Here is a 27,913-nt window from a genome sequence, read left to right as displayed (position 1 = left end):
TCTCACAGCCATCTGTTATGGGATCTGACGACGCCCTCTTCTGGTGTGTCAGCAACAGTGTGCTCATATACATAAAGTAAATAAATAAATCTTTAAAAAAATATTTGTCTCCCAAGAATAAAAAAAATAAATAAATACCCAGGACCACGCTTTGAGCAAAGAAACAATACAATCTGTCTCTGACACACCACCTCATTTTCTTCCTAATCAATTTGCTTTCTGTAAGTGATGACATCAAAAAGACAAGGCTGTTTAAATTTCAGTTTGGGAATAATCAGAATACTGGGAGAGCCATGGCTCTCTGCTAACCTGCTCCCCTGAGCAGACAACCCTTCAGAACAGACCAGAACCTGCATCAGAGCCTCCTTATCTATGGATGCAGGGAACAAGCAGCAAGAGGGGAGCAGGATGCCGTAGATTTAAGAGTTGGAAGAAAGAAAAGGCCCCAAGCTGGAATATAATTCCTTAAGTGATGTGTGTTGGCGCTGGATGTAACAACTCAGTTCCTGTACCGTGTCACATTCAACACACAAACTTTACTTGACTACTTAGCCGATGCCCTGGGGCTTAGACAACACAGGCACACACCACGAAGTGGGCAATGCCAAAGAGCTTCCCAGAAGCAAAGGCAGCACACTCAACTGTCCTGAGCCCCTTGGATGCAGAACCATCTGGTTTCTGAGTCTTGTGGATAATGATGACCAGGTATCTCTTCATAACTTCTAGAACACACTCTCCCTGGACTGACCCTGAGCCTTCAGCCAGAGCACACAGGCACCATCTCCCAGGAAGCTACCTTAGAAGTAGCCATTCAAGTGTCCAGTGATAGGAGAGACAGAGATGGTCAAGCCCTCAAGGAGGGTTCTGGGCAGAGTCAGAGTAGAGTCCACTGGTCTGGTCATGAGGAAAGGTTGAGAATGAATTCAGTAGCTGCTCCTAGGTCTGTGAACTTTCAAATACCTGAAGATGCCAACGAGCAGCTGTAGAGTGATGTGCTGGATCTTGCAGTTGAGAGTCTGCTGCCAGGCTCGGTGGCGGGCTCGGCCCTCATTCAAGTCTGTGCTGGTGCTCAGGTGGGCGAAGTGTAAATCTGGGTGCAGCTGGAGGCTCTGGACTCTGGGTAAAAAGCAGACGAAGCTGAGTACCTGGTGTCATGTGGCCAGAGGCCAGGTAGACAGTTCAAAATGCTCTGATGCTTGTCATCAGCGAGGGAGGGCATTAAGAGCTTCTTATTCCCAATTTCTAATGTCACCACATGAAGGCCTTGCTTCAGATCCAAGCAGGCCTGCTTCCAAGACACAAGAAATTTCCTGTCAGAGCTCCCAGGAGGGTCAACCATAGCTCCGAACAGCTACCCAGCAGCATCCTTTGCTCAGGTAGGATCAGAAGCCACTCTGTGTCCTGAGTGCCACCATTCTTGGTCTAGCATGGACTGGCCTCTGGCTCATCTGCAGGTCCTTAAGCATAGAGGAACTCACCCAGAGCCACCACCCAGGCCTAGGGCCTGGCCTTCCCATCAACAATGCAAGCCTGTGTTTTGAGAAAAGCTTGGTCATATGGCCCTGGGCTCAATCCTTAGCATTTCAAGGTTATGAAACTTGCCCAAGAGGAGACTCTGGGCATCAGCATTTTAAACAGGCAGGAGCAACACATGTTTGTTCCACAAATGTTCTTTGTGCACCCACTGTGGGCCAGGCACAGTCCTGAGTATGGACCAGGGAGAGGTCCATACAATCTAGCACGTGGATCTTATGCCAGAGTAGGGGAAACAGAAAACAGAGACGTCAGCCACAGAGCAGGACATGATAGAGGCCAACAGAAACCCCATGTGGTGGGGCTATGAACGTGAGAAGGCAGAGAGTGCTCCTAGGAGAGAGTATGACCCTGCTCTGTGAGAATCAAGGTACAAGGCCCCTAGGGGTAAGGCAGAGGAGAGGCTCTTGGGTGTTCACAACCCTGCTATGAGCACAGTGAGCTTGCAGGGCCTAGCATAGTTCAAAACCACATGGACCATAAGGAGCAGACGCAGGTTGGGGTAGCTGTCCTGGGTGTGTGTCCAAGCCCTGCTGACCTGACCAGGGAGGCCTCACAGGTCCTTCCCTGTCTGACAGGGTTATGGTAACTGCACATTAACACCAAACTGACATTCGCCAGGCAGAACACATTGCAGGGTACAGGGGAGACGGAACATCACAGTGGCTCCCCTGCATGAAACACAGCGGTGCTGCCTGCAGTGTGGTGGTCTTCTGTCTGGGCACAGTTGGGAGTAAGAAGCTGTTCCCTGCAGAACCTTGTCCTTCCTTCTCACACACACACACTGAGCCAGCACTACTGAGAAAGAGGCTCTTATCCCTTACCTACAGTGAAGAAAGCTTCTCATCAGAAGAGAAGGAAGAGCATTGTGGTCCAGGACCTCTAGGGAAATCTGGGAGAGAAAAAAAAAAAAAAACCCACTGCCCTGTGTCCCTCTGGTCACACATGTGTGTATAGGCATGCTCTGTCTTCTAGGTCAGTTAAGGAGGCCCCACAGTGGCCCAGATCAGGCACAGAAGCAATGGACCTGTCAGGTTTATAAAACAGTGTTCCTGGACAGAATCCCTGCAAGATGCTCCACCCATAGGCTCATACTGGGAGAGCCCTGCCATGGCAGGGACCCAACCCCATACGCCTGTACTTGGATTCTGAAAAGCAAGCATGCCAACAATGCTAGGTTCTTCCGCCAAGGCAAACAGCCAGGACAGCATGGAATGACTCTGCCATCCTTATCAAGAGGACTGTAAGAATCCACTCAGGAGGGCTGGTGAGATGGCTCAGTGGTTAAGAGCACTGACTGCTCTTTCAGAGGTCCTGAGTTCAAATCCCAGCAACCACATGGTGGCTCACAACTATCTGTAATGAGATCAGATGCCCCCTTATGGGGTGTATAAATAAAAATAAAAACCTTTGGGCTGGAGTGAGTGGGACCTGAGCAAGAGGGTGTGACATGTCAGATCCCCTGAAACAGTTACAGAAAGTTGTGGGCTGCCATATGGCGATACTGGGGATTGAGTCTGGGTCCTCTGGAAGAGCAGCTAGGGCTGTTGACCGCTGACTCGTCTCTTTGGAGTCTTTCAAACTTCTAATGAAAGGGGCTGGAGAGATGGCCGAATAGTTCAGAGGGCTCGCTGCTCTTCTAGAGAGGGCCCAGGTTCCATCTTTAGCATCCACACAGCAGTTTACAATAGTCTGTAACTGCAGTCTCAGGGATCCAACGCCCTCTTCTATCACTCTCAAGCACAAGGCTCACACATGATACACAGAGAGATCCACACAGGCAAATACTCATAGACCTAAAATCAACTTTAAAAAAAAAAAATGTAAAAACTTCTAATGATGGAAGAAATGAGAAACAAAAAATAAAATAAAACAAAACAAAACAAAGCAAAAACAACAACAAAACAAATGCTGGATTTCTATACACGGGTTGAGTGTCCCTTACCCAAAACACTTCATTTAGCAGAGTGTGGCTCAGTGCTAGCACGCTGGCTTAGCATGTGCTGAGGCCCTGGACTCTAGCTCCACCACACCCCAAAGAACCCAACTTTGAGAGCAGAGGTGTTTCAGGTATGGAAATCTGAATACCTGCATGTACCCATACATATATGCATATACTATATACCTATATAAATATATATACTCAGCATATACTATACATCTCAGGGCTGGACCCAAACCTAAACACCAGGTTCACTTATGTGAAGACACAGATGAAGGCACTTTACCACAGTTGTGGGTTTTGTTTTGTTTTGTTTTTCTAGACAAAGAGTTTAATCTGTGTAGCCCTCCCTAGCTATCCTAGAACTAACTCACTCTGTAGACCCACCAACCTCTCTGCCTCCTGAGACCTGGGATTACAGCCTCTTCCTCCTAAATGCTGAGATTAAAGGTGTGTGCCACCACTGCCTGGCTCATAAACCTGTGTTTTTAATGTGACCTGTCACATGAGGTCGGGTGAAGCATTTTCCTCTTCTGGCACAGGGTCAGCATTCAAAGTGTTACAGATTTTGAAGTATTTTAAGCCGGGCGGTGGTGGCGCACGCCTTTAATCCCAGCACTTGGGAGGCAGAGGCAGGTGGATTTCTGAGTTCGAGGCCAGCCTGGTCTACAGAGTGAGTTCCAGGACAGCCAGGGCTATACAGAGAAACCCTGTCTCGAAAAACCAAAAAAAAAAAAAAAAAAAAAGAAGTATTTTAAGTCTTGGATTTTTAGGCAAGGGATACTTTACCAATAATTAGCAGACACCATCCAGGAAAAGGGAATATCCACAGGGCAGCATGAGAGCTCAGGAAAGCTCAGCACACATGCTCAAACACAATGCCCTGGCTTCCTAGTCCAAGGTTCCAGGGCCCCCAACAGAAGGGCCAAAGAGGACCAGCGAGCATATCTGTACCTCAGCACTCTGAGGTAGAGACAGGAAGATTGGGAGTTTGAGACCAGCCTTGACTACATAGTGAGACCCTGCCTAAAAAACAAACAAGGGCTGGGCCGTGTCTCAGCAGGAGAGCATTTCCCACCCACACACAAGTCCTGGTGTGACCCCCTAGTACTAAGAGCCAGGCAGTGGTGGCTCATGCCTTTAATCCCATCACTCAAGAGGCAGATACAGGTGGATCTCTGAGTTCAAGGCCAGCCTGGTTTACACAGAGAGTTCCAGGACAGCTAGAACCACATAGTAAGACCTTGTCTAAACAAACAAACAAAAAACCCCAAAAAGAATAAAAATTCAATCCCTGTGTGACTCTCAGCGAGTCTCATGGGAAAAAAAAAAAAAAAGAATAAAAATTCAAACATAATGCCCACATCCCAACTATGTAAAATATTCATCCCAATGAGAAATTAGGGAAGTGGCAAACACAGACTTAGAACCCAGGCATGCTCAAGCACACCGTTTCACATTACCTCTGAATGAAGGTCTGTGCCAGCAGAAGGGGGACATTGGGGATGTCTATGTTGTCGTCAGAAGACTTGGAGCAGGTGACACTCCCGTGGTCAATGTCTATCAGGACCAAACCATCAGCTTCCTGGAGAGTGGAGATCACGGTAAGACTCTGACTCTGCACTTTAAAAACCCTGCAAATGTACTGCAGTCCCTGGGACAGGGCCAGGTTCCAGTCATCCTGCTTGGTTCGTCCTCTGCAGAAGGACGTTCTGGTCATGGGTAAATCTGATTAAATGTGCCTGTGTCTAACTTCTTTGAATTGCAGGAGAATGTCCATGATGTATACTTTACTACAGTGTCAGTTCTATCTCTCCTATGACCTTCACACCTACCCATCTCCGAACCCCCTATGTTCCCAAACAGAACCTCTGTCCCCACTGGAGGCTAATTCACTGTCTCTTCCTTCCTTTGGCCTGTGGTATCCTCTATTTTACTTTGGGTTCCTATGATTTTGACCACTCTATGTAGCCTGTGTGAGTGGGCTCACAGAGTGTGCCTTGTCTTTCAGCTGTCTTGGAGGATCGTCTGGATTGCGCTAGGGCTCAGAACTCCTTTCCTTGTGAAAACTGAGCAGTTCAACTGTATGTGGACCACAGCCCTTCTCTGAGTTTAGATGCCAAGCAGGTTGTCAAGATTCCATCATCCCTGGGACAAATACTACATGTACTACTTCATGGCGCCTTGAAGGAGCATTCCAGAACTCTCCAAGTACCCTTCTCACACGCACTGTCCAGTGTCTCACTCAGCTGTCCAGTCAGCTCTGCCCCCCAGGACCCAGAACACAAAGCTAAGTGACCCCAATAAAGGGGTGGGATTTCTGAAAATATGCACACAGAGGAACTTATAAAGTCTTATCTGTGACAGAAAGTACTAAGGCATGCATGCATAGGTCTAGACCCCAAGACTCTCAACATGGGTCCTCAGACTAGGCACACAGTGCTGTCCTCCAGGCCGACACCAGGTGTGTGCAAGAGGCGGCCTGATTGGACTACTCCAGGGCCTCCTAGTTCTTTCTGCTGACTCCATCCATGAGAAGCGTTAACTGCAAACAAACCCAAAATGCTGCTCTTGGAATCTTCCAGAACAAATAAATCACAAAGCTAGTTTCCTGCAAGATTCCTGACCGGAATTGCTAAGTAAATATGTCTAGGGAATTTAAAAAAAAAAAAAAAAAAAAAAAAAAAAATTCCTGCCTGAAGAGCCCAAACAAGATGGCTTTTCATGGGTGACATAAAAAAGAGACACAACTTTAAACATCAGAGTGCTGTCCATTTTTTCTAGTCCACAAGGCACTCGGGGTGAAGTTCTCTGTTTCCAACGCCCTCCCTCCCGGGGAGGTCTGAACAGCCAGCCTCTCCTAAGTTATTTTCCACAGTGAGTCACTGGCTTTGGCAAGAATACACAAGCCCGCCCACCCGTCCACCCACATAAGAGAAATAGGGCAGCCTGGGAGGCGGGATTTCCTCTAAGTTTCTAGGAAATGGTGTGGTGGACAAAGAATCTGAAAGAGGCTGGGAACAGAGCCAGGAGGGCCAGGGGCACTGGGTGTTCAGTGTGTCTTCTCTGCTTTTGTCCATACATAAAGTGCTCAGAACACAATGTCAAATGCAGGACATGGTGAGTACATCAGGGGAATCATAAGTTCAAAGCCAACCTGGGCTTCAACAGTGAGTTCTGAGCCAGCCTGAGCTACACACTGAGCCCGCCTCCCATTCTTACCGATTTCACCTCCCATTCTCTCTCTTTCTCTCTCTGTCTCTCTTTCTCTCTCTCTCTCTCACACACACAAAATTTAAAATAACAAATCTTTCTAAAAAACTAAAAATTACATGTGGTAACACACATCTATAATCCCAGCACTTCTATGAGATGGGCAGTGAAGACAGGAGAATTACACAGAAGCTCATTGTGCAGCGAGGCTGGTGTTCACAACATAGAGGCAGAACCAAGAAAGCTCCTTTCTCGACATGGAAGTGAGAACTAACTTCCAAACGTTGTCCTCTGACCTTAACATACATGCCATGGCATATATGCCACGGCCCCCTCATACATATATAAACACACACACACGAATAAAATTTTAAAAAAGAAAATGAAGTCAATTCAATGCCATTCTCCCTGTCCTATGGAACTGTCAGTGTGCACATAAAAAGATACCAGATGTAACTGGAAATAAATGACACTGGACAGCCCTGAGCTGCCAGGCTCCCACCCATAGGAGCACCAGAATCAGAAATAGTAACCAGCATCAGCATGAGATGGGACTGCGTGCTGTGTCCTCAAGTCCAGCAGCTGCGTTGGGAGAGGGTGGCAGTGCCTCAGAGGGTCCTCAGCAGCACTGCCATTACAGCTAAAAGGGAATAGCCCCATCATCTGTCAACCATCTTCAAGCTGATGGTTGGACCCATCTATCCCGGATCCATGATAGATCACAATTTAAACACATCCCAGAGCCAGCAGTGGGGAGGCCGAGGCAGGAGAATGAAAAGACTTGAGTGCCCTGGGTGGCAACAGTGTGACACTCTGTCACAAACAAACACTATCTCCAATGAGCAGCACAGTGACCCTCCATTCAACACCTACAGTATGCCTAGTGCTACTCCATGTCTCCTTTGATCTTCACTGTAGCAACAAGGTTGACACATTTGCTGTCCTTTGATGGCTAGGAGAGGAAGAAGTTCGCTATTTCAGTAACTGAGAGCAGCACAGGGTGAACACCATGCCCATTGTTACCCAAGCACAGTGGAGACATTTAAAACAGCAAAGCAGGGCCAGAGAGGTGGCTCAGTGGTTGACAGCTCTGGCAGCTCTTTCAGAGGTCCTGAGTTCAATTCCCAGAACCCACATGATGGCTCACAACCATCTGTAATGGGATCTGATGCCCTCCTCTGGCTTGCAGGCATACATGCAGATAGAGCACTCATAAGTAAAATAAACCAATCTTTAAAAGCAAACACAGCAAAGCAGAAAACATGCTGGGTGACAGGAGAGTGGCCATCCACAAGCCAGCTGTGTGACAAAGTTGGAGCCCTGCCCCTAAGGACACAATGCTGCCTCCCTTCACAGATGAGGGAAAAGCCTTTGAGAAGGACTGACTTATCCAGGTTACAGAGCTAATTAGCAGCAGAGGCTAGAGGTGACACCCCTTCATTGCCTGAAAGTCTGTCCCCCACTCAAAGTCTACTGCAAGCCCCAGGCACTGCTCTGAACCTATGTGGGCTGGGAGGTAACACAAGACTCTGGCCCTTGAATTGCAGGGTTCCGATTTCAAACACATCCCAAGACAGAGAGAAAGGAACAAGTCAATAAGACTGCACAGTGTGTGCACACTCATAATGGCACAGGGGCAGAAGACTCCATGTTGTCTATGCATGTATACACATGTATGTGGTGTGGTGTCCAGAGCACGAGAGCCTACAGAGAGACAGAACAGTGGTGCACTCCCGAACCGCAAGCACTTTCTTCTTTGTTTTTTACTACATGGGGATATGGAGCACTTTCAAATGCAGCTTCCCACCCACTGCACAATTAAGTCACGTGGGTTTGTTCCTTCCCACCAAAGTTCCCTCCCTAACCTTTCTGACTTCTTCAAAGTGGTCGAGATGACAACCCATGAGGAAAGACGTGGGAGCCATGACGAAGTCCAGCATCTGACCCGACAGGATGGGCACAAAGGTGTGCTGCCACTGCAGGGGGTGGAGGTAGGCCACGAAGCACTCGGCCATGAGCGTCAGCAGGGCCCAGTCTGAGGAGAAGAACACGATGCGCTGTTCCGTCAAGATACAGGTCAGGATCTATAGGGGCAAGAGCACTGTTTGCTTCCAGTTGCTTTGGGCCAGGCATGGAAAGCCCCTCCCCCAAACCAGAAGCTGCTTTTAGCCTCATCCTGCATTCTATTTACAAAACCAAAGTCAGGGCTGCTTATAGACACGCGTGCTGCATTAAGTGTCCGGTCTAAGCACACGGCACAAAAACTTTGCATACACAGATTCCTGGGTTCCTGGTTCAACCCTTCCTTTTTTTGGCAGTCCTGGGGTTCACACCAAGAGGATGAGGCAAGTGTTCCACCCCCACTATAAAACGCAGTTCGATCCTGTCTAACAACCACTGCTCCTGGCGCACGCACACACCTGCAACACTTTCTCAGGCCGGAAGCACAGCAGAGGCAGGTGGAGGTCCAAGTCGATGATGGGGCTCTCAGGGTCCACTCGAGAGGGAAACACGACCTGCAGCGGCTTCACGTTAAATATCTGTGAGGACCAAGAGTTACTGTTAACTCAGAGAGCTGTCCAAAACAGGGGTCAACATACCCCACATTCACCATCTGGGCACAGAAAACGTCGGCATTAGACATGTCGTGAGGGTTAGGGAATGGCTCAGTTGGTAGAGCCCACGCCGCGTCCAAACATGAAGCACTGTTAGAACCTTAGCACCCATACAAAAACCCAGCTGTGATGGTATTATAACCCCAGTGGAAGGCTGAGCATGGTGGCACATGATCCCAGCCCTCAGGAGGAAGAGGCTGGCAGACCTCTGTGAGTTTCAGGGCAGCCTATGGTACAGAGTGAAACCCTATCTAAAAAAGGAGGAGGAGAAGGAAAAACAGGAGGAAGAAGAAGAAGAGGAAAAAGAAAACCAGTGGCTGGATAGTCCAGTGGCTAAGAGCACTTGTTGCCTTTACAGAGGCCCTGGGTTTGGGTCACTGGGTGGCTCAGAACCATCTGTGACTCCAGTTCCAGGAGACCCAATGCCCGCTTCTTACCTCCGTGGGCACCGTGCACACACACAGTGCACCTAAATACATGTGGGCAAAGTACTCTACACGTTAAAAAAATATAAAACTAAAAAAATGTAAATTAAAAAAAGTTGGTGAGCTCCGGAGAAATGATGCCTGAGGCTGCCCTCTGACCTTCCCAGGCAGAGCTCACACATGCATACATGCATACGAAGCACACTCGAACACATATACTCACCGCATAGAAAGAAAAGCACCAAGGGAGGGCAGCCTAGGACAGGACAAGCTAGAGGACAGTCATGCTGAAAGGCAGGTCCCAATGACTTATGCTGGGACCTGAACCCAAGCCCAGCATAGACCAGGCAAGTGCTCTGTATGAACTCATATCCCAGCCCCTAAATGGCGTTCTATCTTGTCTTTTAGGTAGGGTCTTTTGTAGCCCAGGCTAGCTCTGAGCTCACAATCTAGCAAAGGATGACCTTGAACTCCATATCTTCCCACATCTAAAATCCTTGCCTATTAACTAGTCAGCATGCTGGTCACTGGTGAACCAAGCTCAGTCTTAATCCAGACATTTGTCCCAACTGCACAAATTCTAAATTAAGCATGTTGAAAAAAAAAATCTTGGGTATTCTGTGTTTGTATTAGTTACTGAAAGCACATATTCTAAGTATTTCTCACTGAATACACAGTTCTTTTCAAACTTGTAACTCAGAACACTTTAAGAAAGACCTATTACTCTCACTATTTTGAAATAACACTTCAACTTCAACTCCACATTCACAGCATGCCTAAATGTGTTAAGAGACCTAAAGTAGTCATGGAAGAAATCAAGAAGTTTTAGTGCCTGCAGCAAGACATGGTGGTGTATATCCTTTCCCCTACCCAGAGAGAATAGAAGGATCTGGGTGCAGGCAAAGCGGACATCAGGACCAAGAGGGGCATCAGATTGGATGGGGAGCAGCACTGTTGATGCAAAGTCAAAGGAGTTGGGGACACACACTCCTCAGACTTCCCAACAGTCACGCAAGTCCCTGTGTCAAGTGTATTTTCCTATGAAAAAGCGGAAAACAAGAAAACAATAGCCTCTTGGTACTGACAGTGCCACCACATGCATCCTAACAACACACAGGGGCTCTGTGATTGCTAAGGCCAGGGGGTCTCCAGGATCAGGATCCATTTCAAATGAGGCAGGTGGGCCGGGTGGGGCTCATGGTTGAACACTGGCCTAGCATGGCCCTGTATCTGAGTACTCAGCACCACAGAGCAAAGGAATAAAACATAGTAGCTGAGCCTTGTGGCTCAGGCCTATAGTCCCAGCTATTTGGAAAACTGAGGCAGTGGGGTAATAGTTCAAGGCCAGCCTGGGCTACGTAGTGAGTTCATGGCTAGATTGGGCAACTTAGGAAGTCCCTGTCTCAAGGTCAAAAGAGGGCTGGAGGGGTATAGCTCAATGGCAGAATGTTTGCCAAGCACTGTAAGGCAGTGTATGCACCCAGCAGAACAGCTACACAACAGAAGAGAGACGGGAGAACATGCATAGAAGAGCTAAATAAATCACAGCCCCTGTGGAGAGGTGCAGAGGAGCTGGCCACAGGACACACAGGAAAAGCACTGTGGCCGCACCCATGGGATTGATGCGCATGTGTGAAGCTGGAGACCAGTGGGCAGGGGCTGAGATCCATAGACAGCAGACAGTGAGCCTAAGCAAGGATGCATGGCAGAGTTAAAGAGCTCTGGAGAGGTGGCTCAGTGGTTAAGAGCACTTGTTGCTCTTTCAAAGGATCCAGGTTTGATTCCCAGCATCTACACGGAAGCTTACAACCATCTACAACTTTAGTTCCAGGAGACCCTGTGTCTACTTCCGGCTTCTGTGGACACCAGGCATACACATGGGATACATGAATATATTCAGACAAATATATTTCATACACATGAAATTAAATTCAAAACATTTTAAAGCTCTACAGTGGGAGCCCACTGGGAGTTCATATGGAAAAATAAAATGGGACTTAGAAGCTTTCCTGCTATCTGTAGTCACTGAGCAGGGGGCATGTGAAGGGAGAAGTGGCAGGCTAGCAAGCAGGCTGTGACTCCTAACCCCATGTGAGAAGGGCAGGACACTAGCCCTTCTCACACGGGGTTAGGAGTCACAGTGGGTGGGGACAGCAACGTGGTCAATGGAAAATAAACCTGAAAGGTGAACAGTCAGACATGAGTGACAACTGAGCACGGGTAGGGGTAGAGGGGTGTCCTGGGGCCAGCACCACCCCCAGGAAACTGGCCGCTAGGGAGAGGAGTGGAGACGGCAGACACAGTTGTCACTGGCACTCACACCACACTCTCCTCCCTGACTAGCTCTACACCCAGACTGTTCTCTCTGCTCACTGCGTCAACCAGTCCTGGTGCGTATGCACGGGTCTGGAGTTCAGAGCTCTCCCGCACACACTGTTAGCAAGAAAACACCAGTTATACAACCAAGCATCCTCATGCTTCAAAGTCTCAAACTTTCCGAGCAGCACCTCGAAGCCACAGGTGGAACACTCCACGCAAGAACGTCATGGGATGGGTGGGAATCTAAAGCAGCTGTTCTTAACCTGAATGGGAGCTGGGGGGACAGCCCAGCAGCTGACACTGGCTGCTCATCAGAGGACCCACATGGCAAGTCACAACCATCAGTAACTCTAGTTCCAGAGGATCCAATTCCCTCTTCTGTCTCCACGGTCTCTGGGCACACCTGTGGTGCGCACGCACATATACAGACAAAACACCCGTACACATAAAATCAATCTTTCAATGTTAATGAAAATGCTGGGTAAGATATGCATGAGACAGGAGCATATTTCGTGTTTAGACTTGAGCTCCTTCCCTAATATAGTTCTTTATGTAAATGTATTTTTTTTCTTTCTTTCTTTTTTTTTACATTTTTTAAGGCAGGGTTTCTCTGTGTAGCCCTAGCTGTTCTTGGAACTTGATTTATATAGACCAGGCTGGCCTCGAACTCAGGGATGCACCTGCCTCTGCCTCCATAGTGCTGGGATCCAGACTTGTAAATACATATATTCTAAAGGTTTGTGGTGTCAAGTAGTTCAGATGAAGGATCCCCAGCCTATCCCTGCATCATGGCTACATTCCTTGTCCCTAATGGGTTAGAGGGGGGTGGTTGGTACACAGACAGGGCTCGCCACCTCTCAGGGTTTGAGTCAAATTAAAAACTCACATGGAGGCAGTTCTGTCACATAGAAAAACCCTGTCTCAGCAAAACAAAACAAAATACATGTCCAGCCAGGCTTGGTGGCACACACCTTTAATCCTAGCCCCTGGGAGGAAGAGCTATAGATCTCTGAGTTCAATACTAGTTTGGTCTGAGTTTCAGACAGCCAGGGCCATACATAATGAGACCCTGTCTCAAACAAACAAAAAAATCAAAAACAAACAAAAAAAGAGGAATCATATAGTCTGTGTGTCTGGAGCAGACAGGAAGTGATGAGCAATACCCATGACACAGCTCCACAGTCCCACCCACCACTCAAAAGGGGGGAGTATGAAGAGGTAGGTGAAGGTTGCCCCATCTCCGACTTGACTTCTATTACAGTCTGAATGTGGTATATGCCTCACAGACTCTTCTGTTTGTATACCTCATCCCCAGATGGTGGTTCGGCTTGGGCAAATAAGGACTAAGCCAGGCATAGTAGCATGCGCCTTTAATCCCAGCAGTCTCGAGGCAGAGGCAGGTGGATCTGCATTTGGGGCTAGCCTGGTCTACAGAGTAAGTTCCTGGACAGCCAGGGCAACACAGAGAAACCCTGTCTGAAAAAAAACAAAAAAGAATTAAGGGCTGGATGATGGAAGAGAACTAGTTGTGGTCACTAAAGCCCAGACTTAGTTCCGGTCTAGCCTCTGCCTCCTGACCCTCCAAGATGAGAAAAGCCACTGCCACACATTCTTACTGCCAGGAACATCATGGCGCCTTCCCAGGTCCCAGCAGGATGGGACAGTCCCCAGAGCCGTCCCTCTGGGAACCTGAAAGAGCTAGTAACATTTCTTGGCTGGAACCCAGGTGGGGAAATACCTGTCTGCTGTTAAACACCGAAGTAAGGTAAGCCTGGTACCCAACATCCAACACACGTAAATGAAGTGAAAGCTTCAAATCCAGGTAAACTAAAAGGACTTCCTGAGACTGAACATTGGGCTATGTAGTTTTTGAAGAGCAAGAAATGAGATCTCACGAGTTAATACTAAACAGACCCATCACACGTGGCTAGCTCTGCCAGGTCATGCCACTCAGCAAAACCCAAGTCCAAATATCTGACTTTTCCCTGCAGAGGTGAGTATGTGAAGCCATTCAGTGAGGGCTCCAGGGCACCAGCATCTGGAGAGCAGGTTAAACGTGGCTGGAACTTGAAACAGTTTAAAACATTTAGATTCTACCGCCTTCAACATACTGCAGAAAAGCCCAGCCCAGTTCCAGATCTCACTTACCAAGTGGAGCGGCCCAGGTGGTGGACTAGGTATTAACGACAGTCGTGCAGCAAAATCCTTTATGTGATTGTCAACATCAAAATCTTTACAGATCTTCAGGTGAGTCAATAAACTGACATTCAAAAGACAAACAAACAATATTGTCACAAAGTACAACCACACTCCGACTGTCACCGTTTGTTTTTCTGGCTGCTAATCATGCAGGGTTTTTTGGGGGGGTGGGGGGAAGTGGCTAGAATGTGTGTGTATAACAGAACGCATGCTACACTTCAGTGAGAAATGTGACCTTCTGAAGTGTCTGAGGAAGGTTCCAAAGTACATCCGTACTTCTACAGTAAAACTTGAAAATGTCCAGGGTGGTCAGGTATGACCCCAGCACTCAGGCTGAGGTAGGAGGACCCAGCCTAAGCTACACGGAGAGGTCATGTCAACAAACAAACAAAACCAAAACCACTGAGTCAATCGAGAAATAATTAAATAAGCAAGTAGCAGCCTTGGAGCAGGGGCCTGTCCCAGGGGAGCTAACTGAAGGGCAGAAGATCTGGGAAGTAGTCACTGGGGATACAAGTGGTGAACCTACACAGAAACTCCATTACACCTCAATAAACTTGATCTTCATTACTGTATGTGAAAGTGCAGTTGGTACCCCAGGGAGTGGGCCAGTGACAATTTGACCCTAAGGAGGGAGCTCTAACCAGGAGAGAAAGTGACCCTGCCTACAGAACTATAAAGAGCCTGGAGGTCACAGCTGAGTGGAGATGTGCTGCTCATGGGCTGAGAGAGTACTCATGGGGCCCCAGCTTGTCAGGCGGTCCCCAGAAAAGACAGCCCCCCTCATCACAACCACAGTCAAGCACTTCCCATTTTACATAAATACCAAATATAACTCTTCACAGGACTTATATTAGGACATAGAAAAAGCCAGTATTTGAGGCTAGAGGTTGGTTCAGCAGTTAAGAGCACTGACTGCTCTCCCAGAAGTCCTTAGTTCAATTCCCAGCAACCACATGGGGGCTCACAACCATCTGTAATGAAGTCCAATGCCCTCCTCTGGTGTGAAGACAGTATACTCACATACATAAAATAAATAAATCTTTAAAAACAAGAAGCCAGTATTCCGTATTTGTATGTATTGTAAAAACATAATAGCATCAAGGTAACTTTTTTTTTTTTTTAAATAAAACTGCCTATAATCTACTGTCTCCAACACAAATGCATTGTTTCTGATGTATATCCACAGCCTGTTTGGACATGCCAGTTTGGTTGGTTGGTTGAGGCAGAGTCACCTATAGCCCATGCTGGCCTCATACTTGCCCGTTAGTTAAGGATGACTTGAGCTCCTGACCTTCCCCCGGGGAGGGCTGGGATGGCAGGTGTGGGCCACCACAGCCCACAGGCCGTATACACTGCATCCTGCATTTCTGCCATTTGCTCCTCTCTGGCTGTCTCCACTTCTGAGAGTGCAGCAGTGACCGCAGAAGGAGGGAACGCAGAACACATAACAGTGGACATTTTGATGTCACATGTTTGCCCTGGCACGCCGCAGGAGGCATTGCCACTGTGTGATCAGTCAACTGCTTAACTGGCTCAGAGAACCGGTCCAGGAAGAATGAGAATGCACACCTTCCTGCCGCCTTCCAAAGGACCACCAGTCCTCAGCCATGAGCTTCTAACAGCAAAGGGTGAAAACCCGTCACCTGCTCTAGAGAGGAGGGCCTGGGAGATAAAAGGCAGAGCTGTCTACTTCCAAGAAACAAAGACCATCAGTGAGGAGGTGAAGGGGACCAGTCCTAAGACCCCTCCATCACTCCCTGAGTTGGCAGACCTTTCCATAAACACACATTTCCTCGTCTCACTCCCTAACACCAACCAAGCTTTCTGTTCTACAAAGACATTGTCTGCCACAGACATGAGAATGAACTATGTCTAAGAGGCAGCTCTGTTTGAAAAGTGAACCACTAAAGTGTTGGAATTCAAACATGAATGTTGGGAACTCACACTGAGACTTCTGCTCAGCCAGCAGGTACTTGTCTCACTGTGTGACCTAAGTATAAAGATTGAGTGTGTCTTAAAAGACGCCAAGCGCCTTTTAGCAACTCAGTAACTCTGAGGTTTGCTCTTCTGTCCTGCCGCCTACCACCTCCTGTCTTTAGTCAAACCAGAAGTGCCAATTCCAGGACCACGACTTTCTTAAATGTAGTCCAGGCTAGTCTCAAACTCCCTGTGTAGCTAAGAATTACATTTGATTTTCCTGCCTGATGGCAGGCATGCTCTACAGAACAGGTTTATGAAGATGCAATCCAGGGCTTTGTGCAAGCTAGGCAAACAATCTACCAGCAGAACTACACCCTAACTCTTGAACCACAGTTTCTGAAATGCCAAAGTCCAGGACTCTAAACCTGGCTAATGCCCAGGGAAGAACCTCATTCCACGTCTCAATCACAGCCTCTGATTATAGGCATCCATTGAGTCCCAGCAAATGCCTACCAGGTCTTTCAGAAATACCATGTGTCCTCAGAATTCCCATTCAGCAGAAGAAGAGGCTGTCAATGCCAGATTTGATGGATTTGTGAATGTCACCAAATCATCCAGCAAACAGTTCACTCTCTCGGGTCATGAAGTCCAAAGTTTTCTTCAAATATGCCCTTTTTTATGTTTATTTTATTTATTTATTTATCTTATTGTTATTGGTTTTGAGACAGGGTCCCACTCTATAGTCCAGACTGGCCTAGAACTCACTACATAGGACAGGTTAGTCTCAAACTCAAGGCAATCCTCCTGCCTCAGCCTCCCAAGTGCTGTGATTAAAGGCATGTGCTGCGGCCACCACCTGACCCCAGCTACGTTCTTTTTAAGAGATAATAATAAAACTGAAACCCTTAGTGCTTCCTTCCTCCTGCCATCCTGATTCCGTGTTGTACTGACAGAAACTTGGGCTTCCCACAGTGCTCCTGGGCCCACCTGACCATGGCCCACTTGACCTAGCTCTTAATAAAAACACTGGCCCCAACTTACCAGGAGAGGCAGTCCTTGAGGGAATTATAGTATGGGAACCGGGACACCACACATACTGCAAAGGGCACAAAGCGCCTAGCTGTGCGCACGCTGGGCTCCCAGTGGCTCTTGCCATTGTAGAAACAATATTCATCCTGGACAAAGCGCAACAAAGACATGTCACCTCCTATGCTGACAGTACAGGCCCAGCCTGAGAACAGTTGGCATCTCATACAAATAGCATATAAGGAAGGGTCTCCGTCATCTCTGGCCTTCCAATCCATGTAGATGGGCCCTGCAAAGGGTCACACTATGCGGCACTGGGTTTTCGGGAGCGAGGACCAGGTAGTCACCCTGGAGACCTCTAGCCTTGGGATGAATAGGGACACACTACTAGAGCACAAAGGCACACACGACACATCTTTTGGTGACATTCTAAAAGGACCAGTACCAGGCAGATCCACAACCTGGAGTGAGCAGAGGACAGACACATCCAGAGACAGAAAACAGCTGAGTGACTACTGGGGGACGGGGGATGGGGGATGGGGGTGGCAGCGAGAGCTGGGTCAGTTTGAGCTGGAGAGGAAAATGTTCTGGAAGTTTCGTGCACCGGAAATACAATGCCTCAGAGTCACACAGAATACAATGGCTGAAAAAGTGACAGGTGTATTATCATACCACAATAAACAACAAGAGGAAAGACCCACTCCAAACTCGGAGGACAGCAACAGATCCACTTACATGCAGGGGCCGATAGTACTGAGCAACCACACCATAGGTTCTATTCCCACAGACATCTGTGAGAACCAGGAAATGGATGTAATCCTCTTTGGGTTCTGAAGCCACACACACACCCCCTGTAGGGAGATAAGAAAGAAACCAGTTCAGGTGAAAGAAACCAGTTCGGGTGACTGCTGTATCTATCAAAGACCTATGTAACCCATGAGCCGATATGGAGAGCACACTTTCCCTACTAGCTACCTGGAGCTTTGATGCTCTTAGGCCTGTTCTAGCCAGCTCCCTGTTCTCAAACTTCCCCAACCTATAGCTGCTCTACAGTTTCTCCTGTAGACACTTGTGGTGCAGCAGCACACACGCCATGCTTCTGGGCACAGCAGACTAACGGTACCTGTTCCTCTGTTATAACTCCTGCAGACAGGAAAGGGCAGCAGGCTTGAGGAGGAGCCAGAGACAGAACCTGACCCAGCTCTTGAGCTGAGTGTACCACACCAGCCATCTAATGTTTCTAAAGACCAGCAGAGAATGAAGCCCGCACACGCACTCTTATCTGGCATTGCTGAGCTCAGAGATGAGCGACAACCTGTTCCTCTTGTTTTAATAAACAGGAAGCAGGGGACAGAGAAGGAGGTGCAGGAACCCTCTGGGCCTCTCTAGTTTTAACTTCCCCGAACAGAAAGATAGACTTTCAGGTGCTCTGAGTGTGTCTGTGGTCCCAGAATAGGGAGGCTAAAGCAGTGTTTCAGCCAGTTTGGACTGCAGAACAAGATCCTGCCTCAAAAAAACAGTGACAAGGGCCAGGAAGGGGTGGGGGAAGTACCCTTATAGAGGCAGAGGGAAGGGAGGAGAGAAAGGTTGTGGGATGGGGGGTAGGGCTTGTGGAGGGGTAACCAGGAAGTGGGATATCATTTGAGATGTAAACAAATGGAATGATTAAGAAAAAAAACAGTGATGAGAGGGAGAGAGAGAGAGAGAGAGAGAGAGAGAGAGAGAAATTCAATTCCATTAACCAACACTAGACAAAGGCCCCAGTGTGGACACCTCTGGAGCAAAATACTCAGTGGGGAGCCATCACAAAGCCACCCCCGGCTGCCACCACAGACAGTGTACCTGGGAAGCACAGCTGGGGCAGGGCAAGGAGGTCCACACCTCCTGGGATGGTGACATCCTCGAAATCGGGCCCCTTTGAGTCTCCAGGGTGGCTCTTCCAGGGCTCCATCCTGGATTTCTCTCTCTTCTTCCGGAAGGAACGTCTCCTGCCTTTGCTGAGAGAACAGTTGGCCCCCGGAAGCTGGCCATCCTCTTTAGTGGTGAAAGGAGGTACAAAAACGGACAGAACTTCGGGGACAAGGGAAGAGGCGCTCTTCACTCCTCGTTTTTGGGCGATCTAAGAAAAGAAAAATAAGATGTCACAGTGCGCGTAGCTGGGGAGACGGCTCGGAGGGTGACATGCTTGAGATGCAAACAGGAGAACAGGAGTTCAGATCCCCAGCACCCACATAAAAGATCGTCCCAGCTGTAATCCCAGCACTCAAGAGGACTCATAGACAGAGGGTCCCTAGGACAAACTGGCTAGCCACATAAAGAGACTTGGTGAGTGACAGGTTCAGTGGGAAACCCTGCCTCAGTAACTAAAGTGGAAAGTGATCAGGGAAGATACCTAGCATCAACATCAACCTCTGACCTCCATATGCGCACACACACACACAGAGAGAGAGAGAGAGAGAGAGAGAGAGAGAGAGAGAGAGACATGTGAACATAGCTAAATGCAAAAACAAAGAGAAAAGTTACTGTATGTGTCCACCCTCATTCACGACACCCTTTCTAGGTGGGCTTCCTGAGCACATCTCTGCTTCCTCTCCGTGCATACAGGCTTCAGCAGAGGAACCCTGTCCTTTAAGACTCAGGTCAGTAGATGATTCTTCCCAGAACTTTCCAGACCCTACATGTGTCCCAGAGGCTGGAAATTCAGAAGCAACATGTTCAGTCGGAACGACACACCGCAGTTTAGATCTGGGTTCTGATGTACAGATATGACTTCAAATGCCAGCTCTGCCCAAGCTGCTGGAAGTAAGCCACTCCACCTGCATTTTCCTCTCCCGATTGAGTGCAGCAAACAGGTGAGCACGTGGGTCCAGGGCTCAGTCAGGGGAAGCCCTAGGAGTGCTCTTGTGTGTTCAAAACAAGAGTGGGGGAAGGGCAGACACCGAGATGTTCTCAACTTCGCCATATTGCACAAACACCTGCGCTGGTGTCATATTATTCAGGCACCCCGGGATGTCGCTCACATTATACCCAGTCTGTGCCAGTCTGGACAGATAAGCAGAGGAATGAACAAGGCCTTGATAGTCAGAGTGCAGGGACATCTCTATCTCCACTGGACACATGGTTCCCTGGAAGCAATAAAAGCTGGACAGATAGTCCAGATTCTTTTAAACCCAAATTGGAATGCTGTGGTGTAGCTGGGTGGTAGAAGGCTCGCTTAAGGCCTCCTGTTCCATCCTAGTACTGCAAACTAAAGGGAAGCTGGTATGGTATGTCAGGTAATGGGCAATCACTGGTGCCCTGGGAACGGGGAGAGGGAGGGCTGCAGAGAGGGAGGACGGCACTGTCTCAAAAGAGATGGAATCATGACCAGCAAAAAAAGGAAGAACCACAAGTCAATAGTTAGTAAAAGCCAGGGGATCATCTGGGCATGGCGGCATAGATCTCACGGAGGTAATAGAGGGAGGGTCAGAGTTCAGCGTCATTCTCGGTAACATAGTGGCTTTAGGTCAGCTGAGCTAAGAGTCTCATTAGAAAGTGGGATAGGAGGATGGCTCAGCTCGTAAAGGCATTTGCTCCAAGCCTGAGGACCTGAGTCCCAGCACCAGAACCCGTAGGTGAAAGGAGACAGCCAGTTCCCACTAGTCCTCTGAGTTCCACACACATAGCATGGCACTAAAATGTCCACACATGACACACACACACAAAACACATATTAAAAATTGAAAAAAATAAAAAAAACCAGAGGAAAGAGTGACGACCCCCCCCAATACAAGAACCCTGTTCCCTGAACGTCTGTCAGCAAAGGGATCAAACCCTCTGCAGTCACGTGTGCTGGTTCATTGAAGTTCTACTGATCGCTTCACCTTTCAGGGGAAAACAAACCTGTGGGAATGGAGACGAAAAAACAGACTGCCCATGGCTCTGCAGGGCCCTAAACCATGAGGGATCAGCCTGGTAAGACTGGCAACTCCCCAAGCAGTCGTGTACAATGGCGGAGCGGTCTCAGGCCCACAACCCAACATGGTTCCAATCACAGAAGCAGAGTCTGCTGCTGAGCCCACGGGTCTGCCGGACAGGATGGACACTAACTGAAGACACGCTCCACCCTCCACCTGCTCCCCTTAGAGCCATGGGGACAGAGGGAAGCGCCCCTACACCAGGAATCATCAGTCACAAGATCAACCAAGTTTGCCCCAGGTAATATGGGAGACTGTTCTGGGTCCCTCTTGATTCCAGTCTTCTCCTCCTCCAGTCTGGCCCACTGAAGGGCCCTCTCCCCAGACTGGAGTCCTTGGGCTCAGACTCCAGGCTCCTGGAGCTACCTTCCTGGGAAGTTAAATCAGCAGCAAACGCAGACAGTCCCAGGTTCTTGTTCCAGCTCAGATATTTCAGCTGCCTCCCTGCATACCCACTTAGGATCAGGGATCCCTTTCAAGTTCAAGGCTACATACACTGTTGGTTTCCAAAAATCCCTAACTTCCACATCCAGGTTTTCTTTGCTTTCAGCTGCTCAAGAAAGGCTCTTCTTAGCCGTAGAGAGATAATGCACTGCAGAAACACACACAGAAAAGCAGAGGAGGGACTCGGGAAGCAGAAACCCTCACCTACAATGTCTTTAGTGAGGATGAAACAGGTTGGGGTGTTGGACGTAGAACTCCAGCCCTGTGGACAGTACATCCTCCCCTCGCCATGGGCAAACACCACCTTGTCACTGGGCCTGAGCAAGGCTCACTGCCATCATGACGTCACAACTGCAAGCACCACATAGCCTGTGTCTCAGAATGTTCAGTTCAGAGAACCAGAAGCAAACTTTTCGTGGTTCTGCCTAAATAGTGAAGACACCTCCCTGCACCTGGTATAAGGCTGCCACCAGCATCTGCATCTAGACTCTTCTAAGAGAGCCACAGGGTCTAACTAGCACCCCAGGTGCCTTGAGAAAGGGAGAGGCACCTCTCTGTCCCTGCACCACACTCAAGTGTCTGAATACCACCAGAAAGACCATCAGCTCTCACATTCTCACATTCATTTACCAGACAGGAGCAAGATGTAAGCTGTTGTAGACCTGGCCCACCACAGTGCCTACAGGGTCTCCTCCTAGACCTTCCCTTCCGGAATCATCACCTGCTGCAGGGTCTCTGCCCCACCAGCGCTACTCCATCATCTCTGTTCTGAGTGTGGGAATGTCAGAGACTAGGCTACAGTTCTCTGTCCCCCTCCTGCAGCACAAATGACTCTCAGGTGATGCTGTCTCTGGGTTTGCATTTCTGGCAGCTGGCAATCCCGAGCCCTCAGTCAGTCTGGATCATACACTGTGGCATCGCACCAAAGCCAATGCCTTGTGTCATTCTCTCTTTGACCACGTAAAATGGTATATTCAAGGGCCTGGAGAGATGGCTCAGCAGCTAAGCTTATTGGCTGCTGCTCCAGAAGCCGTGTGTTCGGTTCCCTGCACCCACATGGTACAGCCAACAACCATCTGTAACTCCAGTCCCAGAGGATCTGATGCCATCTTCAGAGCACAGAACATATCTGGCACACAGACATACATGCAGGCAAAACACCCATACACATTAAAAAATAAAAAAATCAGAAAAAAATTAATAATGTACTCAAGCATGGTGGTTATCTTATGTAGGGGTACTATTGTGATAAAACACCAGGACCTAAGGGAGGAAGGGGTTTATTTGGATTATACTTCTACATCCCAGTTCATCATCAAAGGAAGTCAGAACAGAAAAATCAAACAGGGCAGGAGCCTGGAGGCAGGAGCTGATACAGAGGCCATGGAGGGATGCTGCTTACTGGTTTGCTCTCATGAATTATCCAGCCTGCTTTCTTATAGAACCTAGAACCACCAGCCCAGAATGGCCTCACCCACAATGGGCTAGGCCCTCCTCCATCAGTCACTAACTTAAAAAAAAAAAAAATGCCCTACAGGCTTGCCTACAGCCTGATTTGTAAAGGCATTCTTCTTCTTCTTCTTCTTCTTCTTCTTCTTCTTCTTCTTCTTCTTCTTCTTCTTCTTCTTCTTCTTCTTCTTCTTCTTCTTCTTCCTCTTCCTCTTCCTCTTCCTCTTCCTCCTCCTCCTCCTCCTCCTCCTTCTCCTCTTCTTCCTTTTCCCCCTCTCCCTCTTTCTCCTCCTCCTCCTCCTCCTCTTCCTCCTCCTCTTCCTTTTTCTTCTTAAGATTTGTTTATTTATTTTATGTGTATGAGTACACTGTAGCCGTCTTCAGACACACCACAATAGGGTATCAGATCCCATTACAGATGGTTGTGAGCCACCATGTGGTTGCTGGAATTGAACACAGGACCTCTGGAAGAGCAGTCAGTGTTCTTAACCACTGAGCCATCTCTCCAGCCCTCAAAGCCCATCATTTTTTAAAAAGCCAATTAAAAAGTGAAACTCCACGGCAGCCTAACTCACCAGGTCACAAAGTCTTATTACAAAGCAGCATTGCTCCTCCCTGGAGGATTGGCTATCGCTAGAGAAATTAAAAAAAAAAAAAGCTCACAGATATTTTTTATAATTTTTTTAAAAGATTTATTTATTTTATAGATGTGAGTGCACTGTCGCTGTCTTCAGACACACCAGAAGAGGGCATTGGATCCCATTACAGATGGTTGTGAGCCACCATGTGGTTGCTGGGAATTGAACTCAAGACCTCTGGAAGAGCAGTCAGTGCTCTTAACCACTGAGACATCTTCCCAGCCCCTCACAGATGTCTTTAATGTTTTAGAATTGTGCTATCCAACACAGTCACAGCAGGAGGCCACTGAAATCTAAAGGAATTAAAACTGAGCTGGATAGATGGCCCTACAGTTAAGCACACTAGTTGCTCTTCTAGAGGACACAGGTTCAAATCCCATGACCCATATGATAACTCATAACCAACTATAAGTCCCAGTCCAATATTCTGTCCTCTCATAGGCACTGCATGCACATGATCCACATACATACATACATACATATGTACATACATACATACGTACGTACATACATATATACATACACACATATACATACATATACACACATACATATATACATACATATATAATACATATACATAAAATTAAAAACTAAATGTTTTTTCTTTACTTTTTTTCATTTTTCAAGACAAGCTTTCTCTGTGTATCCCTGGCTGGCCTCGAACTCAGAGATCCTTCTGACTCTGCCTCCCAAGTGCTGAGATTAAAGGTGTGTACCACTCCCACCCAGCAAAAAAATAAATAAATAAATAAAATAAATAAATAAATAAAATCCAGTGTCCCTCAACACATGAGCCACACAGGGTTCAGTGGCCATGTTTGACTAGTGAGCACGGTATTGAACGGTGCCAATGGAGAACACTGTCATAGTTCCAGGAAGTTTTGCTGCTTCTGCTGCCCACAAAACAGAAGGCCACTTCACTGGTGTGGTGCAGAAGGCACGTCCTCCACTCCTGAATGAGTTTACAGTGGATCCCTTCACATGCCAGCAACCAAAAAAGGGACCCACCCTCAGCCAAGGGGTGGGGAAAACCAAAACTAACCACACTGAATCACAGGGGGACTGGTCAACTCTGAAATACCTGTCAGGATTTCCAACAAATGACTAGTCCTCCCCACTCCCAGCCCCACCCCCACCTGTATTTCTGTAAGAAATACAACAGTTAGGTTGCCTTCTAAGAAATAAACAGGGCTCTACGTCTCTTGACCTTAAACTGGATCCATTTCTCATACTTCCAGCCTTCTGGTTTTATGTATCACCAAATAGGAATATTCAGACCACAGATAAATGGTAACTGTTTTTTGAAGCAGGGTCTCATGTAGCCCAGGCTGGCTTCTGAAATCACTATGCAGCCAAGGCTGTCCTGGGCTCCTTCCTTACCTTCCCACTTCTACTTTATAAGTACGGGGATTTTAGGTTTGTGCCACCATGCCCTAAAGGTTTGTTTGTTTGTCTGTCTGTTTTGTTTGGTTTGGTTTTGAAGACAGGGTCTCACTTTGTAACCCAGGTTGACCTACCTAGAACTCCCTCTATAACCTAAGCTGCATTCAAACTCACAGCAATCCTCCTGCCTCAGTCTCCCACGGGTTGGAATTACAGAAACAAGCCACCACACTCAGTAAAATGTCTTTTTTAAAACAAAGTAAAATTAAAAATCTTTTTTAAACCTTGGACATTCAAAAGAGAATTGCTACAAAAGAATAAACTAAATAAAGACTATGTCTGGTTAACTGTAACAGTGGTACTGACACAAAATAAAATTATTCTAAAGTTTAGTCCACCTCTATCTCTCCTTTTTTTCCCCCTAATCCTGGACTGGTTTTTCTCTCCCCTCTCTTTGAAGTTCCTAGCAGAAGCAAGAGCACACAATAAGGTAAACTAACATGAAACTTCCCCCTCTCATCTGGGAGGTGACACTGCCTGCCTAATTCAGGAAAGTACCACTCTGAATACCCCAGTTGACTCAACCAGTTCTCAAAGGCATGCCCCACACTCAACAGGCAAGAAGCACACTGCTAGACCCAGGGTACAGAGACACGGACGAATGCCCAGACAGACCACAGTGAAACCAGGTCATTTCCGATTCTAAGAAAAAAAAAAAAAAAAAAGCAGTGCTATTTGGTAAGTTAGAGGCACAAAGACAATGGAAGACACACTGAGGAGTGAAAACTACGAGCCGGACACTCCAAGTCATTTTCATAGGGACTAAGGCTATTTACTGGTCACATTGGCCTAGGAAAGAAACTATCCAAGCTTTAACACTCATTTGGTTACTTTTACTAACGTTTAACTTTTCTTGGTGACAACCATTTTGTCCCTAGATAATGCACATCAAAGTCCCTGCACATCAATGGAGATGCATGCCTTTATGCTTTTCCATGTTGTCATGTGTAAACACTCAGATGATCTCTCCAGACACTTTACAACGGGATACTAGGGAAATCTCTGAGAAAATGACAGTTCACAATCATGCTGGGTTCAAAAAAAAGAGAGAGAGAGAGGCACCAATGGATTGGGAGAAAACAACCTGGGCTCCAGAAGTTTAGAAAAGAGAAAATACAGCACAGAGATCAGGAGAATGAGATGTTCAGAAGCCCCTCTATTTCCAGAGACAGGGAGCTTAACCTATCTTTGGCTGCTGGGCACAGACAGAGAGAAGGGAGGAGGGGCTGCACAACAAGTGAAGAAAATGGCTATGCAACAAGCCCGACTAAAAGTGGAATATTCAAAGCTGGTGGTTGATTCTAAAACCTGAAACCTCACTGTTTGGTGCGGAGTACAGAACCCATTACTTAATAGGCAGTGAAGCTCTGTACAGTGAAGGGAACCATTTAGTCGCTCCTCGGAGAGGATCTTGTCTAGTTGACCGTGAACTCTGCAGGTCCCCGCTGGGCCAGCACCTCACCCTAGATGGCGGCATCCTGGGTGCAGAGAAACGCTTCAACGCACAGAAGCTCGTCTGCACCACCACAAGCACCAGGTCTAAGTCCAGCTGGTCCCGGAGGGAAGGAAGGCCAGCCGCCAGTCTCCCTATTAGCTGTGCTCATCCCTCACAGCTGGGACCTGACCCTGAGGCTTTGGCACCTCAGGGGTGCGTAGCTTCTGAAGCCAGCCCCACTCAAACCTGGCCGGCACCTCTCTGTCCCCCACCCCAACTCAGTTTCCCCTCTTGCCCCTTACCTGCTCCAAGCCGCGGAGGCTGTCTTGAGAGGCGCCCAGCAGCGCGCACAACTCCAGCAGCCCTGAGGGCAGCGACAGGTGTCGTGCCGCGGGTTCCGCCATGACCTTCCCGCCACCTACCGGCCAGGCACACTGCGCTCCAAGCCCTCTGATTTCCCGCGATGACTCGATTCAGAGGGCGCCGGCGCCTGCAACCCAGACCCCAACTAAGCACCTCAGGCCAAGCCTCCGAGCCTCCCGCTGGTGGCCAGCCAGCCGCGTCCACGGAGTGGGCGGGGCCTGGAGAGTGGAGGCCTGCAGACAAATAGGAGGGGCGTGGTCTATGGGGGTTCTGGAGTGGGCGGGGCCTGTATAGCTTGAACGAGCCTGGTCTGTGATTTGGCAGGGGCAGGACTTCTATGGAGGCGTGTCTGGCCGGACCTGCATGGGTGGGGCCTCTTCGGGGACAGGACTGATTCTGTGTCCACACAAGCGCAGTCATTTCCTAAGCCCCTCTGTGAGTTTGGCCCCTCCTCCTGTCCCCCGGAATACAGGAAGGAATGGGCGGCATCCCCAGGTGCTCAGCCACGTCATCCAGCCCCAGACGCTCTTCTCTAGAGGTCCACGCCCCGCCCCCCCTGCAACAAGTAAAAGACAAAGACCTGGCCTCCCGCCACCACCAGGAAGCTCTTCTGTGCCAGGACGCGAAGTAGACCCTGTGGACACCTGGAACAACCGTCTGGAAAGGAGTATAAAGATCCACTCCTGATGAATAGCTTCACGGCTGACCGCAGGCCGCCCCAAGAACCTGGGTTAAATTTAGCAGGGAATGGGGCAAGGTGGAAGACCAATGGACTTTTCCAGGAAAATATATATATATTGAAGAAATGATTACTAGTAATGTCAAATATTTGTCAAAACATGAGCCTAGTGTGAAGGATTAGTAACTAAACAAGTCTTGGGAGCAAAACCTGGGTAGGCTGGCCAGGGTAGGGGTGGAGAGCAGGACTCAGAAGTAGCCTAACCAGCCTGTAGGCTGCCTGACCTCTGTGGCCCTCATTCCTTGTCT

The 27,913-nt window shown here is 48.3% G+C and overlaps 1 protein-coding gene across 2 annotated transcripts in view; it reads right to left on the bottom strand.

Moving 5' to 3' along the window:
• Dennd3 (DENN domain containing 3) overlaps positions 1-27,151 on the bottom strand; it is a 56,884-nt gene extending 29,733 nt beyond the window's left edge. For both annotated transcript variants that reach the window (XR_013103329.1, XM_034516785.2), the window contains exons 1-9: positions 26,866-27,151; positions 19,038-19,314; positions 17,931-18,046; positions 17,211-17,344; positions 14,196-14,307; positions 9,109-9,228; positions 8,554-8,772; positions 4,939-5,060; positions 961-1,116 (exon numbers count right to left, since the gene is read on the bottom strand). Coding sequence is in view for 1 of the 2 variants with exons in the window: in XM_034516785.2 (XP_034372676.1) it covers positions 961-1,116; positions 4,939-5,060; positions 8,554-8,772; positions 9,109-9,228; positions 14,196-14,307; positions 17,211-17,344; positions 17,931-18,046; positions 19,038-19,314; positions 26,866-26,967 (1,358 nt within the window). In the remaining variant the exon portion in view is untranslated. The remainder of the gene's footprint in view (positions 1-960; positions 1,117-4,938; positions 5,061-8,553; positions 8,773-9,108; positions 9,229-14,195; positions 14,308-17,210; positions 17,345-17,930; positions 18,047-19,037; positions 19,315-26,865) is intronic.
• Between the last annotated feature and the right edge of the window lie 762 nt (positions 27,152-27,913).

This window comes from Arvicanthis niloticus, chromosome 13 (assembly GCF_011762505.2).
Source record: "Arvicanthis niloticus isolate mArvNil1 chromosome 13, mArvNil1.pat.X, whole genome shotgun sequence".
Classification (NCBI taxonomy): Eukaryota; Metazoa; Chordata; class Mammalia; order Rodentia; family Muridae; genus Arvicanthis; species Arvicanthis niloticus.
This window is presented reverse-complemented; position numbering and strand designations above follow the sequence as displayed.